Source organism: Bicyclus anynana, chromosome 1, assembly GCF_947172395.1.
Source record: "Bicyclus anynana chromosome 1, ilBicAnyn1.1, whole genome shotgun sequence".
In the NCBI taxonomy this organism is placed as follows: Eukaryota; Metazoa; Arthropoda; class Insecta; order Lepidoptera; family Nymphalidae; genus Bicyclus; species Bicyclus anynana.
The window spans coordinates 17192323-17207370 of NC_069083.1; the positions used below are offsets into that span (position 1 = coordinate 17192323).

At 38.9% G+C, this 15048-nt stretch overlaps 1 protein-coding gene across 1 annotated transcript; it reads left to right on the plus strand.

Annotated features, from left to right (window-relative positions):
• Window positions 1-220: 220 nt before the first annotated feature.
• LOC112050126 (cullin-4A) lies at window positions 221-15048 on the plus strand (the record flags this gene model as incomplete). Its single annotated transcript, XM_052885771.1, is given in 14 exon segments — window positions 221-646; window positions 2226-2368; window positions 3130-3350; window positions 3740-3928; window positions 4661-4807; window positions 5254-5440; window positions 5889-6081; window positions 6683-6833; window positions 7978-8128; window positions 8729-8950; window positions 9423-9530; window positions 10584-10754; window positions 12489-12641; window positions 14826-15048. Coding segments are annotated over 14 exon segments (2400 nt in total). The 5' UTR covers window positions 221-378.

Here is a 15048-nt window from a genome sequence, read left to right on the forward strand (position 1 = left end):
ACAAATAGTTAGCACCTTCTTAGCACCAAAACCAAATGACCCAAAGCCAAACCTTAGAGTAGGGGGCCAAACACATTCTACTGGGATCATAGATAAAATTAGTATCTTCCTTTCCTCTTCCCTCCACGACTGGGATTCTTTAATCTGTTGTAAGAAGTTAAGTTGTCAAAAGCTTTCTTTATCTATATTCTATAACAACTGTTTAGCTCTTTTTACTCTGTGGCAATTATGAGAAAAAATATTTTTAAAAATGGTGGTGATCGTGTTGATGGTGGCGATTAATTGACTGATTTAATTTATTTTGATTTGTATTTTGTACATAATTAGTGATAGACGCTTTTCAAATTGTCGTGGCTCTGGCCAATATCATGCTTTCATATGTCGGGACTAGCTAAAACTACAGTTTTGGTCGAGGAGGGTGGCAATCAAACTAGAAAACGTTCTTTCACACATGCCAGCAACGAACAGATCAAAAAGGATTTAAACACTAAAAAAATTAAAACTGAAGAGATGAGTGCAAATGAGAAGAAATCAAACTTTTCGGTACTAAATCCGAACTCCAACGGTACATTGAAGATGAGTTCGACGTCGTCAATGAGTAAACCTGGAGCAACTACAAAGAAGTTAGTTATAAAAAATTTCAAAAGTAAGTAACATGAGATTTTCATAATCAACATTAATAGTGGAAGATTGGTCATTGTCTGCAGTCTCTCTCAAGGAAATACATTCCAATTAATTCAATTTAATGTAATGAATTTATGTTCCAAAAAATCGTTTAGTAAAAGTTGGTCAAATTGCTTGTTCATCTACATAGATGCTTCAAAACTCTTCTCTGAAAGTTGTGTTAGTGCAGCTTCCTGGGTTTCGAAATATAAAATATTTCTGCAATTTAAATGACCTCCAAAAACTTCAGTGTTTACAGGAGCTGACGCGGCAGTTGGTGCTGAGGTGCTCTAACAAGGCCTTGTTAGAATTAATCCTGTTTGCGCAGTCCCATAACATAAAAATACATATTTTTACTGTATCCCTTAGCTGCTTGTATTTCATTAGGGAAAATCCTTTTAGGAGAAAGTAAAAATTTCTAATAATTATTTATCTACAGATAAGAGGAACCTTTGTTCTCATGTCACCTAATTGGTTTGTCTATATTAGTGTTATGTTAGTTATTATGGATATCTGCGTCTCTGGGGGATCCAATGTGTGCTGCAAGTTGTTCCGATACACCTCTGCGTCTAAGCATAACATGTATCGGGGTTTCCTCTTCCTCCATGCATGCTCTGCAAAGAGGGCTGTCGGTTATACCTAGAACCGAAAGGTGTTTATTAAGTGAAAAGTGTCCTGTCATTAGTTCTTTAACAGTTTTAAGCTTGCTACGGCTTATTTCAAGTAGTTTTGTGGTCAAACGTGAATTGAGTCTTGGAAAAGCCTGTTTTGTGTGTTTGCTGTGGACTCTTGTTTTAAGTCAGTTGTATAACTTGGCTGATTGGACTATTTTAAAAATTACTACACAATCTATTTTAATTGTCTGTGTGTGTGAAGTCTACCAATCCGCATTGGGCCACCCTTGAGCATTGTGGTAAAGTTGCCCGTTTATCTTTGTATTATAGTATATATGTTGGAACATGTGCTCAGGAGTTGTTTGAAGTCATACCACCTTCACCATTTTACCATTATCATTCCCTATGTTGTAGATGCCCCTAGGACTCCTACAAAATGTGTCTTCATCTCTCATATGCATGGCTAGAGTTTAAAATACCCTTCCCAAGCCTGTGTGTCCTGAAGCTTATAACTTAAGTATCTTCAAAATGAGAGTGATTAGGCACCTTCTAGGCAAGTGTGTCCCATCTTAGACTGTATCTACACTTACCATCAGTAGGCCCAAATCACTATGTTTGACGTATGCTAGTTGACATATACAAAATTGAGCTTCTATGTAAAAATGTCATCCAGTGCTTACTGGTGGATATCAGTATCAGTAAGCAAACATTTTGGAATAATTCAAAACCTCAATTTAACCTATATAAATATGCCTCAATCCAACCAGATATATCCAAGTGACCTTGTAACTTTTACCATAGATATACTGAAAGATGGGTTATCTCCTCAATATCCTGTTTAAGACTTAAGAAGCCTGTACACCTGTCACCAGCAGAGGTTATGTGTTAAGGATCCTAAGTTTGCAGTAATATAATTTGATTCATAATGGCAATTTCTTTGTGTTACAGGTAAACCAAACCTCCCAGAAAACTACCAAGAGACAACATGGAGCAAGTTAAAAGAGGCTGTCATAGCAATACAGACATCAAAGGCCATTGCCTATTCATTAGAAGAATTGTACCAAGCTGTTGAAAACATGTGTAAACATAAGGTACAAGTCGTGTTTATAATAAGACATTAGCTTTATTAAGAAATTATAGTCAAATGCCAGCTTATAATTTTACTTGAGCGATGATCATCGTCAGAATTAAAAAATAATGACTGGATCCTGGCTTAACTAAACTCAGTAAATCTTTAATAAAGGGCTGTGACCATCTTAACAAACTTAACTAAACTAAAATATCTAAAAGACCCTATGCAGCATATTTTATGAAAGACTTTTCGTCCAGGTAGATTGAATTTTTGTCACTTCCAACAATTATAGTCATATTTCAATAAATTTTCACTAATTGTCTAGCTCATAGCTCAGTGGATATGACTTCTGCCTTCAATTTGGAGGCCATAGGTTCAACCAAACCACAAGAAAATTCAATCAGTAGTTTTCAAATTTATCACGAACTGACTGACAGATGCAGAGCCGGACTTTGTTTTATAATGTGTAGATAAATTTTACAGCTGTAAAAAATAAAAATAAACTTACAGAATGAAGTTCTGTAACTTTTTAAAAAGTTACAGAATGAAGTTCTGTAACTTTTTAACGACTTTTAGAACATCAAGTGTGTTAGTGACGTCACAAAATGGACGACAGCGTTTTTGACGTTTGGAAAATTTGAAAAAATATGTGATATTTAAATTAAGTTTTATAAGAAATCCTTAACTTTTGCTATATATTTCGGACCCTTATTCCATGAATTTACACGAAATTAATATTGTTTATATTAAATTTGATAAGAGTCAACGATCCTATTGCAGATGGCTTCACAGCTGTATGTCAACCTGACGAACCTTGTGGAAGCTCACGTCAAGTCCAACATAGAACAGTTCCTGTCGGAGGGTATGGACCGGCAGGTGTTCCTCAAGAGAATAGACGACTGCTGGCGCGCGCACTGCCGCCAGATGATCATGATTAGAAGCATATTCCTGTACCTTGACCGCACATATGTGTTACAGAATCCTAGCATACATTCTATATGGTGAGATAACTCATATATTTCTAGGGTATGGTGATGTTACCCCTCCATGCCTGAATAGCTAAATGGTAAATTTGTTGGACTCATCAATGAAAGGTTGTTTGATCACTGTCAGATGGATTATTGTAACCACTTCTAACAGTGTTTTGTGAGTAGTTGGAGGGGAAAGGGATTATTGGTTAAACATTTTAAAGATATGGCAAATATGTAACAAATAATTAATGTGCTTTAGATCACACTACTGAAGTAAAACTTCTTTAGTTCTCTTTCCTCTCAACCCTGTTCGCCTCGCTCTAATGTCAAGTGTGCATAAAGAAGTTTTACTTAAAAAATAGCTTATGTACAAGAAAAGAAGTCCTGTAGTAAGTCATTAATTATGATTGTGTTCGCAGGGACATGGGGTTAGACCTGTTCCGGCACCACATAGCGCTGAACACGCTGATCCAGACGCGCACTGTGGATGGGCTTCTGCTGCTGATCGAGCGCGAGCGCGGCGGGGACGCCGTCGACATCTCGCTGCTGAAGAGCTTGTTGCGCATGCTGTCCGACCTGCAGATCTACCAGGATGCTTTCGAACACAAGTACACACATACATCTTCCTCGTAATCTAGATAGCTCAATTAAGCCTTTCTAATTTATTCATGGTACCATTCTCAACACTGAAATTTTGGGTTGGGTCTTAGACTATTGTTGTATTCCTAATGGCCTGGTACACTATACTCCTTGTGCTGCTGTGATATGTCCTATCCATTGTTCTTTCATTCATCTGTCTATAATAAAGCCCAAACACTAATCTACTCGCACAATAATTAATCACGGTCCATACATGTTCTTAGACTTGCGCACAAAAACTGACAAAATAGGGAGCAGTGTGCAGAATGAGGAACATGACACGTGGCTAGCCTAGTATAGTTACCACATCTTATTTCTGGCTCGTTTCCTTGCTACTTCTCATGCCACTGTTGGAGTATGTTGCCCGTCAGTCAAAAGTATTTATGACTAGTTCAAGGGAAAGACATTGGTCATACTTATAAGATATGGCGAATACTGTTTTGTGTGTTCTTTGTGAGGAGACTAATTGTTTGACAATTATAATCGCCTCACTCTTCCTGATTTTAGTGTACTTTATGTAATACTAAAGTGACATACGCAGCTACTACTTCAGAGACATTGTAAAGTTTGAATCTGACTGTACTTACCTAGAACCTTGGTAAACTTTAGCTCATCAGCAGCTTTAGCTAATTAAGGATCAATTAACTTTATTATTGGCTACTTTCTCCTAGATCCTTTGTACACTGTTGTACTTGTGTCAGGTTCCTACTGGCCACTGAGCGGCTGTACGCTGCAGAGGGGCAGCGGCTGATGCGCGAGCTGGCGGTGCCGCAGTACCTGGCGCACGTGGAGAAGCGGCTGCGCGAGGAGAACGAGCGCCTGCTGCACTACCTGGACCCCTGCACCAAGTGAGAGCATACATCTGTCCCTATACTAGCTTTTTTTACATTATACAGGCGAGCGCAATTGGCTGCAATCATGCTTGACAGTAAGCGATGATGCAGCCTATAGTATTTGCCTAGAAGATGCTTATTCACTCGTGACTGGAATATACCTACCCATATATGGGAGCTGTACTCCTTGCACAAACGAACCTGAGCTCATTAGCTGACAGGCAAACATAATTCTGCTCTATTTGTTTCATACAGAAATACTGAAATCATGATTATAAATTGAGAAGAGACCTGAAAGGGTGTAACCTTATTTTTAAAGTTCAAACTTCTGTTATAAACCTCATAGTATTTATTTAGCTTATACTAAAATTTGCCACCTATATACTCAACTGCCTACACAAAGTCCAAGACACAAATATGTCTTAATTCCACGTGCGCTATACTACAATTTATACCTCCAGATGGCAGTTGATCCACACGATCGAGCGCCAGCTGCTCAGCGAGCACCTGGCGGGCATCCTCAGCAAGGGGCTGGAGGCGCTGATGGACGGCCCGCGCTCGCAGGACCTCACCACGCTCTACAGCCTGTTCAGCCGCGTCAAGGACGGCCTCAACGAGCTGTGCAACCACTTCAATGCCTACATCAAGGTACAGTATTGCCTGCTCAGCAAGCACCTGTCCACATCATCATTTATTCATCAAGGTATTACCACTTGTACAAGTTATTCAGAGGCTATACTAATACTAATGTATGTGCAGAAGTCCCTATAAAAAACATGAACATTAACAACAGAAGTCTTGTGAAAGAAGTTTTATTTCACAAGACTGAAATAAAACTTTTAAAAATAAAATAATACATGAAAGAGAAACTTTAAATTTAGTAGCGATTAATAGCGCCATCTAGTGTGGGAATTGATTTACTTTACAAGCTCCTACTAGCTAATTCACAGTTATGCCATTAGAAGACTTGTGATGTGTCGTAGTTTACCAGTGTTACTACAGATGGTGCTGTTAAAATGTAACAGTATGTCATTTCGATTGCACTTTTCGTAACGCATTCACAGGCTTATTTTTTAGCCTTTTTAATTGTCTGCAGAAAAAAGGTCGCACGATAGTAATCGAGCCGGAACGCGACAAGACCATGGTGGCCGAATTGCTGGAGTTCAAGGAACAGCTGGACAACGTGGTGACGGCATGCTTCCAGCGCAACGACCGCTTCCTCTACTCCATCCGCGAGGCCTTCGAGCACTTCATCAACCAGCGGCAGAACAAGCCCGCTGAGCTCATAGGTAACACCCTCAACTGCTGTGGTGACAGGCACTGCTGGACAATCTGCTGAATCTGAAATAAAATGCTGGAAACACAGCGCTAGGTCAGAGCTATCGAGTTTCGACTTTTTTATCTTCATACACAGAATTATTGTATCACAATCTGCTGACACCCCTCACAGACGCCGCTGAAGTCCTAAGGCAATTAAAAAGACTTTATAACGACGTAGTTTCGTGATGAGAAATAGACAAAAGTCAACCAATTGCAGCACAACCGGTTATATAGCCATCCCTTTTATTATATTAAGGACGAAAGAGACTGGGACGAGTTGGTCGCATGCTAGGCGTAAAGAAAATAAAAAACAATATTACGGAATCCAAAGGAATTTATTTCTTCTTCTATCATAACACTGTACACTACATCCCCAATACAGGTCTTATCATTAGGTTTATTTCTCACGTATGATATGGTAAAAAGGTCAAAAAAGTCATGTCACGAACCTCCAATATTTATCACATTAGGTCCACCTCTTGGTATCAATGTCAACCTTTCTTGGGTATAAATGATTGAAACTAATGTGATATCATTTGTGCTTCTAACTCAAACCATTGTAACTTTCAGCCAAATTCGTGGACCTGAAGCTGCGCGCGGGCAACAAGGAGGCGACGGAGGAGGAGCTGGAGCGACTGCTGGACAAGATCATGGTGCTGTTCCGCTTCATCCACGGCAAGGATGTGTTCGAGGCGTTCTACAAGAAGGATCTGGCTAAACGGTGAGTATTCAACAGCTCTCGGAAACTCATTTTGAAAGAGATGCTACTAACTACGCCCCCGATCCCAACAAATTTGAACATCTAGACGCCTGTAATACGTCCTATATGATCCTCACAAAGACAAAGACCACTCTTCAAAACCCTTCGCTGAGGTCCCATTACCTTTACGGCACTTACACAATCGGCAAAAAAAGTATGCAAGCACTCAATCATCTGATTTCTAATGGTTCGACAGTTGTAGACCTAAGATGCTGGCTCAGAAATAACAAGATAATTTTGTCTACAAATCGCTATTTTTCGTTACGATTCGACTAGAGAGAGCGATATGTAGACGAAATTATTTCATTATCTCTTAGTGTGCGTCTTAGGTCTACTGAGTACATGACTTGTCTTTTGTATTGTACTAGCGGACGCCCGCGACTTCCTCCGCGCGGAAATCAATGTAAACTTTCAAGCCCTAGCCTTAGAATTTTAAAATTTTTTGAATCCCACTTATTTCGTATTTTTTTATGATTTATGAACAAATTTTTAAAACTCTAAAAATGAAGGACTTTCAGTACAAACTTTCAACCCCCTATTTCACCCCCTTCTTATTTTATTTTCGCAATAAAAAGTATCCTATAATCTTCTCCGTCTTAAACCGTGCCAAGTTTCATTTGAAGTCATTCAGTAGTTTCAGCGTGATGCCCGAATAACAAAAAAAAACACAGACAGACAGACAAAAAATCGAAAAAAAATATTTTTAGCTTCAGTATTGATTATATAATGCCCCCCCACAAAAATTTTCAAAATATCTTCAATGTACAGAATGTACAAAATGTACAGAATTCGTATTAAAAGTATAGATTCTAGATGGAGCTAGTTGTACTCTGTGCCACGCTACTGTTTGTTGTTACAAATGGTATAAGTAAAATCTCAAATTACGAATTCGACCAGTTTTATTATAAGTATAGATTAAACTCAACACATTTTTGAAATTGTAAATAACAGACAGACAGACTACTACTACTTTATTACTTACATGAAAATAACACACAAAAACTGCACGATCTCTGACATTCTGGAGTTCATATTTCCACTCTAAATAGTAACAGAAAAATATAAATAGTGACAGAAATTGATAAATTTTGATTTGATTTTCAAGGTTACTAGTGGGTAAGTCAGCATCCGTGGACGCGGAGAAGTCGATGCTGAGCAAACTGAAGCAGGAGTGCGGCGGCGGCTTCACGTGCAAGCTGGAGGGCATGTTCAAGGACATGGAACTGTCTAAGGACATCAACATTACGTATAAACAGGTAAGCGTACAGACTGACACTTCTGTGTATGTATACAGGCATCGAGCTCAGGTTGACGGACGCCTCATATGCTTGTAATTTCAGTGGCAAATTTAACTTTATTTATCAAATTAAGCCTTAGTTATGAATTCGTAATAACTCATAACATGGTTAAAGGGTAGGACTCTAATCTGAATTATTTACATATCTTAAATAATGATGATAGCCTTAACCGGATGGCATTTGAAACTTAGATTCACCAGGCTTCAGGTTGGCGCTCTTAAGCCTAGTTCGGACTACTTTAGTATTTTAGTGGAAAAGATTTTTGGGTGGTTAATCCAAAAAATGTTCGTACTCGACTAAAATACTAAAGTAGTCTGAACTAGGCATTAGTGTGTAGAGATAATGTTTAATAACCTGTAGTGCTATTCTGTAACATGCTTCATATAACTTGCAAGTGCGAGTTCAAATCCAATCAATCAATCTGTATCTTTCTCATTCTCTAGTATAAGAGAGAGAGAGAGAGAGAGAGAGTAATAAAAACATCGTCAAAGAAGTTTAACATGCTCTTCAAAGCATGAGGAAATGTCATATTAAAAATGCATTTTTTTGTTATTGCAGCACCTAGCGGCAACGCAGGAAAGCGGCGGCCTGGAGCTGTCGGTGTACATCCTCACGATGGGCTTCTGGCCCACGTACCCGCCGGTGGAGGTGCGGCTGCCGGCGGAGCTGACGCGCCACCAGGACCACTTCGCCAAGTTCTACTTGGCCAAGCACTCGGGCAGGAAGCTGCAGTGGCAGGCGACGCTGGGGCACTGCGTGCTCAGGGCGCACTTTGCACAGGTGTGTATACAAACTTTTGACTATGATTTTTTAATTGCTGTAACTCAATTTTTACACACTCCAAGTCGCTCAGCATGCCGTGGAGAGATCTACGATTGGAATCTCTTTGTGGGATAGCATGCGAAAGGAAGTGATTCGCTAAAGAACTAAAGTAACTGATATACCTCTCAGGACTAGTACATTGAAGTGACAGTGGGCTTGTCATGGCTGTCGGACGACTAATGGTCGTTCGACTAATAATAATACGACTAATGGTAAGATCCTGGAATCGCGTCTTTGTAAGTGGAATGCGGGGCGCTTTTTTAAACTATCAGTAGATGGCGTTTGCAGAGAACTTTGAAACGAACCCACTTTGTACACTTCATGAACCTGTTGCGATGCAGATGACATAGATGGCGCTTTGTTTTTAGTTTTTGAAAAAAGGTTTACTTCATTTATGTGGTCTAAAGCACATTCGTTTCCTCATTTTCAGGGTAACAAAGAGTTGCAGGTATCTCTGTTCCAAGCTCTCGTCTTACTGTTGTTCAATGATGGAGACAATCTCTCATTTGAAGACATCAAAACTGCTACAAATATAGAGGTAATTGTGAAAAGGTAATATCCAAAATATTATTAATGTTAATATATTAACTGTTATCCCATATCATTTAAATATTGACTGTAATCTAATATATAAAAATAAGTCGGGTTTTCCTTCCTGATGCTATAACTCTAGAACGCACGAACCGACATCCACGGTTTTGCATTTGTTGGAAAGGTCTCGGGCTCCGTGAGGTTTATAGCAAAGAAAATTCAGGAAAAGGTAGGGGTAGGGTAGGGGTACGGAGAGGGTAAGGGTAGGGGTAGGGTAGGGGTAGCGTTGGGTAGTGGTAGTTGAAAGTTTACATCGAGTGTCACGCGGACGAAGTCGCGGGCGTCCGCTAGTTTAATTTAAATGTTCATCTACTTTTTCTGCTTCTCTAACTCTATCAGGGAAGTTTTGCGAGTATAATTTAATTTTATATACCTTGAAAGTATTTTTAACCGACTTCAAAAAAGGAGGAGGCTATCAATTAGTCGGAATCATATTCTTTGTGAATTTAATTCGGAAAAAGAAGCTGATCGCATAATTGCTCAGACCAATTATTGTATAGGACCTGCCTCGCTAGACGTTACTTTTCTGTCAAAGTATATGATCAACGATCTAATGCGATTATAAAAACTGTCTCTATAGTATCGATGTTAAATAGTTGTAATCGTTTTCGTCGGTTAAAGAACTCCCTAAAAATACCTTTTTGTGTAATTGAATTGTGTAAAAAACGGGCAAAAACTTCTAGTTTAGAATAAGATATATTCCAAATCTAAGCTCATTTTATTCAGAAAATGACAGACAATTTTGTTCGTGACTATGAGTATGATACAGGTCCTTCTATAATTGGTCTGAGCATAATTGATACAATATAACTGATACATCATAATTATTTTCAATGACAGTTTAAAATCGAACACTTACATTGCAGTAATTTTTTAGTTATTTGTATTGGAATTGTGGTTCTTGGAATTTCTTTTGTGGAAAGTCCACAAAAACGGCTTCTAGTAGCATCGTTAACAATATGCGGGTGGTGTCCACCATGTCAAAGGTATGCTTGCGCAGGAGGGCGAGCTGCGGCGCACGCTGCAGTCGCTGGCGTGCGGCAAGGCGCGCGTGGTGACCAAGACGCCGAAGGGGCGCGACGTGCAGGACCGCGACCAGTTCGCCTTCAACGCCGACTTCACCAACAAGCTGTTCCGCATCAAGATCAACCAGATACAGATGAAGGAGACCGTGAGTATTGCAATACGGTACTTGACTCATCTATATTTATAAAAGAGAGTCGTGTTAGTTACTCCACTTATAACTCAAGAACGGCTGAATCGATTTAGCTGAAAATTGGCAGGGAGGTAGTTTACAGCCAGGAGAAGGACATAGGAAAAAAAATTAAGTCGGGTTTTCCTTCCTGACGCTATAACTCCAGAACGCACGAACCGATTTCCACGGTTTTGCATTCGTTGAAAAGGTCTCGGGCTCCGTGAGGTTTATAGCAAAGAAAATTCAGGAAAATTTTCAACGTAGGGTAGGGGTAGGGGTAGGGCAAGGGTAGGGTAGAGGTAGTTGAAAGTATACATCGAGTTTCACGCGGACGAAGTCGCGGGCGTCCGCTAGTTATTTAATATAAACAATTTTCTGTAAACTGTCATACACTGCTGTGTGCTACCAGTGAATGACAGTTTACAGAATATTTACCGGACGTATACCGACGATCGCATCACTGGACGAATCTGTTGGGAACCACAGCAACTGCGTCAGAGAGATCTGTACAATCGCTAACACTTCAGAAATTATTTATGGAAATGACATCCGATTGACGCATCTATCATTAGAATGTATTATGATATGATCACAGAGTAACCACAAAGTCTTCGCAACTACAAATTGCGTGCTGAAGCCGGTGCAACCAACAAAAAAATATGAAAGTCATGCATCTCCTTGACATCCTTGTTGTTAGTGGTAAATTTTTGACACTAACAACAAATACGTAAATTACTATAATAAACAATAATAACGAATCAAAAAATACTCCATCTTATTTCTTTAGTTTTTGAGAACAGTTTTTAAAATATTTAAAAACATAAGACACCATTTTTCTTGATTATTAAAAAATTACACAGTTAAAGATTACAAAAAGTCATTTGTACCAAATGACATTTGATAACATATACTAAAAATTGTGAACGTTGTGAGAATCTATAAGTTCCTGATAAGAACTGCCAACATGTGGAATGCCCTTCCGGCGTCTGTGTTTCCTGACACGTATAATTTGTGCACCTTCAAGGCAAGAGTGAATAGGCATCTTCTAGGCAAGCGCGCTTCATCTCAGACCTCATCATTGCTTTCCATCAGGCATGATTGTGGTCAAGCGTAAGCCTATACTTCATAAAAAAAAGTAGCTAAGCATTTATTTACTATATTAATATTAATGTACTTAATTTTAAGCATGAAATTAATGTATTAGCCGTTGATTTTCCTAATAAAAATAATAATAATAATTACTGATGCGACGGGTCGTATCGTACTGACAAGAGATCGTATTCGTTTCTGAATTTCGTATCCATCCGTGGTACGACATCGTCATGTTCCGTGCTACATCTGTGTATTATTGATTAATCTGTGGTTGTGATATGATAATCCTTTTGGTTATTTATTATTAAGTTTGTTTTTCAGTTTAATGTCAGTTTAGGTATTAGTTAAGATTATAAGATTGTGTTGGCTGTGTTCGTGGCGTTACCCAATCTGTGGTTCCAACTGAAAATCAGCGCTACGTCTCCAAATTCAAATGATCACGTAGCATTGTGCTGAGCTGGGGCCATTTTCTGGGTTATGCCACACATTACAGGGTATTGTCCTGAATGTCATGGTGTACTGGAGATATTGTGATGTGTGGCATAATTTCGAAATAAACGCATTTTTCTTTCGTTCTTTCTTTCTAATGCTTGTGTTGTAATGCTTCTGTCATTGCAGAGCGAGGAGCAGAAGGCGACGGAGGAGCGCGTGTTCCAGGACCGGCAGTACCAGATTGACGCGGCCATCGTGCGCGTCATGAAGATGCGCAAGTCGCTGTGCCACAACCTGCTCATCTCCGAGCTCTACAACCAGCTCAAGTTCCCCGTCAAGGTTCCCCTTCTATTCTTTTTTTTTTTAACCGACTTCAAAAAAAAGGAGGAGGTTTCTCAATTCGACCGTATGTATGATGGTAAGTGATAATGCAGTCGAAGATGGAAGCAAGCTAACTTGAAAGAGGGGGAGGATGAAAATCCACACTCCTTTCGGTTTCTACACGACATCGTACCGGAACGCTAAATCGCTTGGCGGTACGTCTTTGCCGGTAGGGTGGTAACTAGCCACGGCTGAAGCCTCCCACCAGCCAGACCTGGACCAATTAAGAAAATCTCAATCGGCCCAGCTGGGGATCGAACCCAGGACCTCCGTTTTGTAAATCCACCGCGCATACCACTGTGCCACGGAGGCCGTCAAAAAATTCATTATTTTTATTAGGGTCCCGAACGTACGTAGTACAAAAACGGAACCCTTATAATCCGCCTCGCGCACATTTTAAGGTCTGTCTGTTTTCTCCTAATGTATTGGACCAATCCAATTCAAATTTGGTACACATATCAATTCTTGTGACCCAAATACAGGGATGTATTGTGAATAGATAAAATTTGAATATGGGGGACACTTATGGGGGGTGAGATGGAAAGTTGATAAAAACTTTTACTAACATCATCGTGTGATACATCAAATGAAAGGTCTTGATAAGAAGATTTCAAAAATAGTTTTTTTTTTAATTTAAAAAATAAATTACCTTTCAAGTTATTTAAACTGGAGAGGATAATTGACAATGCCCTTTTTCTCCGAAACTACTGTATCTAAAAATTGAAAAAAAAATACACAAATTAGCTTGTTACTAATTTGCGGAAAGTTTTGAAACTCTGAAATTTTTGAATATGGAGGTCACTTCTGGGGGCAAGATGAAAATTAAAAAAAAAACTTTTTTTAACTGGATCGTGTGATACAAACAAACGAGCTTGGTAAGAGGATCTCAAATATATATTTTTTGTAATGTTGAATTAAATTAGGGTATATTTTATAACAATTTATAACAACCACATTTTATAACAACTACCCGCTCGACAGATGGCGCTGACTATAATAAACCCGCGCTCACTGATTGCGTTTCGCGGAACGTATGAGCGCGACTGTGTTGATATGTTAATGGCCAGCACATTGTTGCGATCACCAATAGCATCATGTAATCTTGATACGTCTTGGGAGTAAAAGCACGTGTTTTCACTTTTACAGAAAATTTTTGACATTCGAACATTTTTGTTCGAATACAGAAGTGTATATGATACTCTGATTATTTAATATAGTCGAAGCTTCAAAACTAATTAGATTTCAAGTCGTTCGCGGGTGGGATCTGAAAATGGCAATTTTAGGTTAAAAGATTGTGTTACAATGATAAGAATTGTGTGTTTTAAGTGAAATCCCAACCGCTTAGATATTGTTGGATAAACAAGAAAAACGTTTAAAAATCAGTTATCTAACTACGGGACGAAATCAGACTTCTGCCTATATAAAATGAAATTTTCGGCCTCCGTGGCGCAGTGGTGTGCGAGGTGGATTTAGACGAGGACCTGATCCTGGGTTCGATCCCCGGCTGGGCTGATTCAGGTCTTTATTAGTCCAGGTCTGGTTGGTGGGAAGTTTCGGCCGTGGCTACTTACCACTCTACCGGCAAATGCGTACTGCCAAGCAATTTAACGTACCGGTACGATGTCGTGTAGAAACTGGAAGGGGTGTGGATTGTCATCCTCCTCCTAACAAGTTGGCCTGCTTCCATCTTAGATGCGTCATCTGCTTCCATCTGAAAAACACTATAGTTGTTATTTTTGAAATTATGAAGATTTTAGTACAAAATTTAAAAAATCACATACAAGTTGTATGTGATTTTTAAAATTTTTTAAGTAAATAGTATATAATATACCAATTTACTGCAAAATTATGTCAGTTAAGATTAAGCATTTGATTATAGAATTACAATACTTTTTTGTTTACTATTGGTTTATTTCTTTTTAAGTGTATATTAAACTGTAATATGTATTGTGTTTAAAATGGTTTTTCCATAAAAATGTATTTTTATGTACTATAAACTTTTGTATTGCATTCATTACAATGATTATTATTATTATCATACTTGAGTTTTTTTTTTTAATATCATCACTTACCATAAGGTGAGATTGTAAAAACTAACTTGTAAAGAATAAAAAAAAAGCTTACAATCTGTTTTGTTCGCAGCCCGCTGACCTCAAGAAGCGCATAGAGTCGCTCATAGATAGAGACTACATGGAGCGAGACAAGGAGAACCCCAACCAGTACAACTACGTCGCGTAATACAGGTACGCGCACGCCGCGTTAGGGTTCCTTCCCACACATCACTCGTGTCGGACGCGTCACATGTGTCAGTCGTGTCAGTCAAGTCCGATACGTCTAAAGTTACTTTATAGTAATATAATATGTA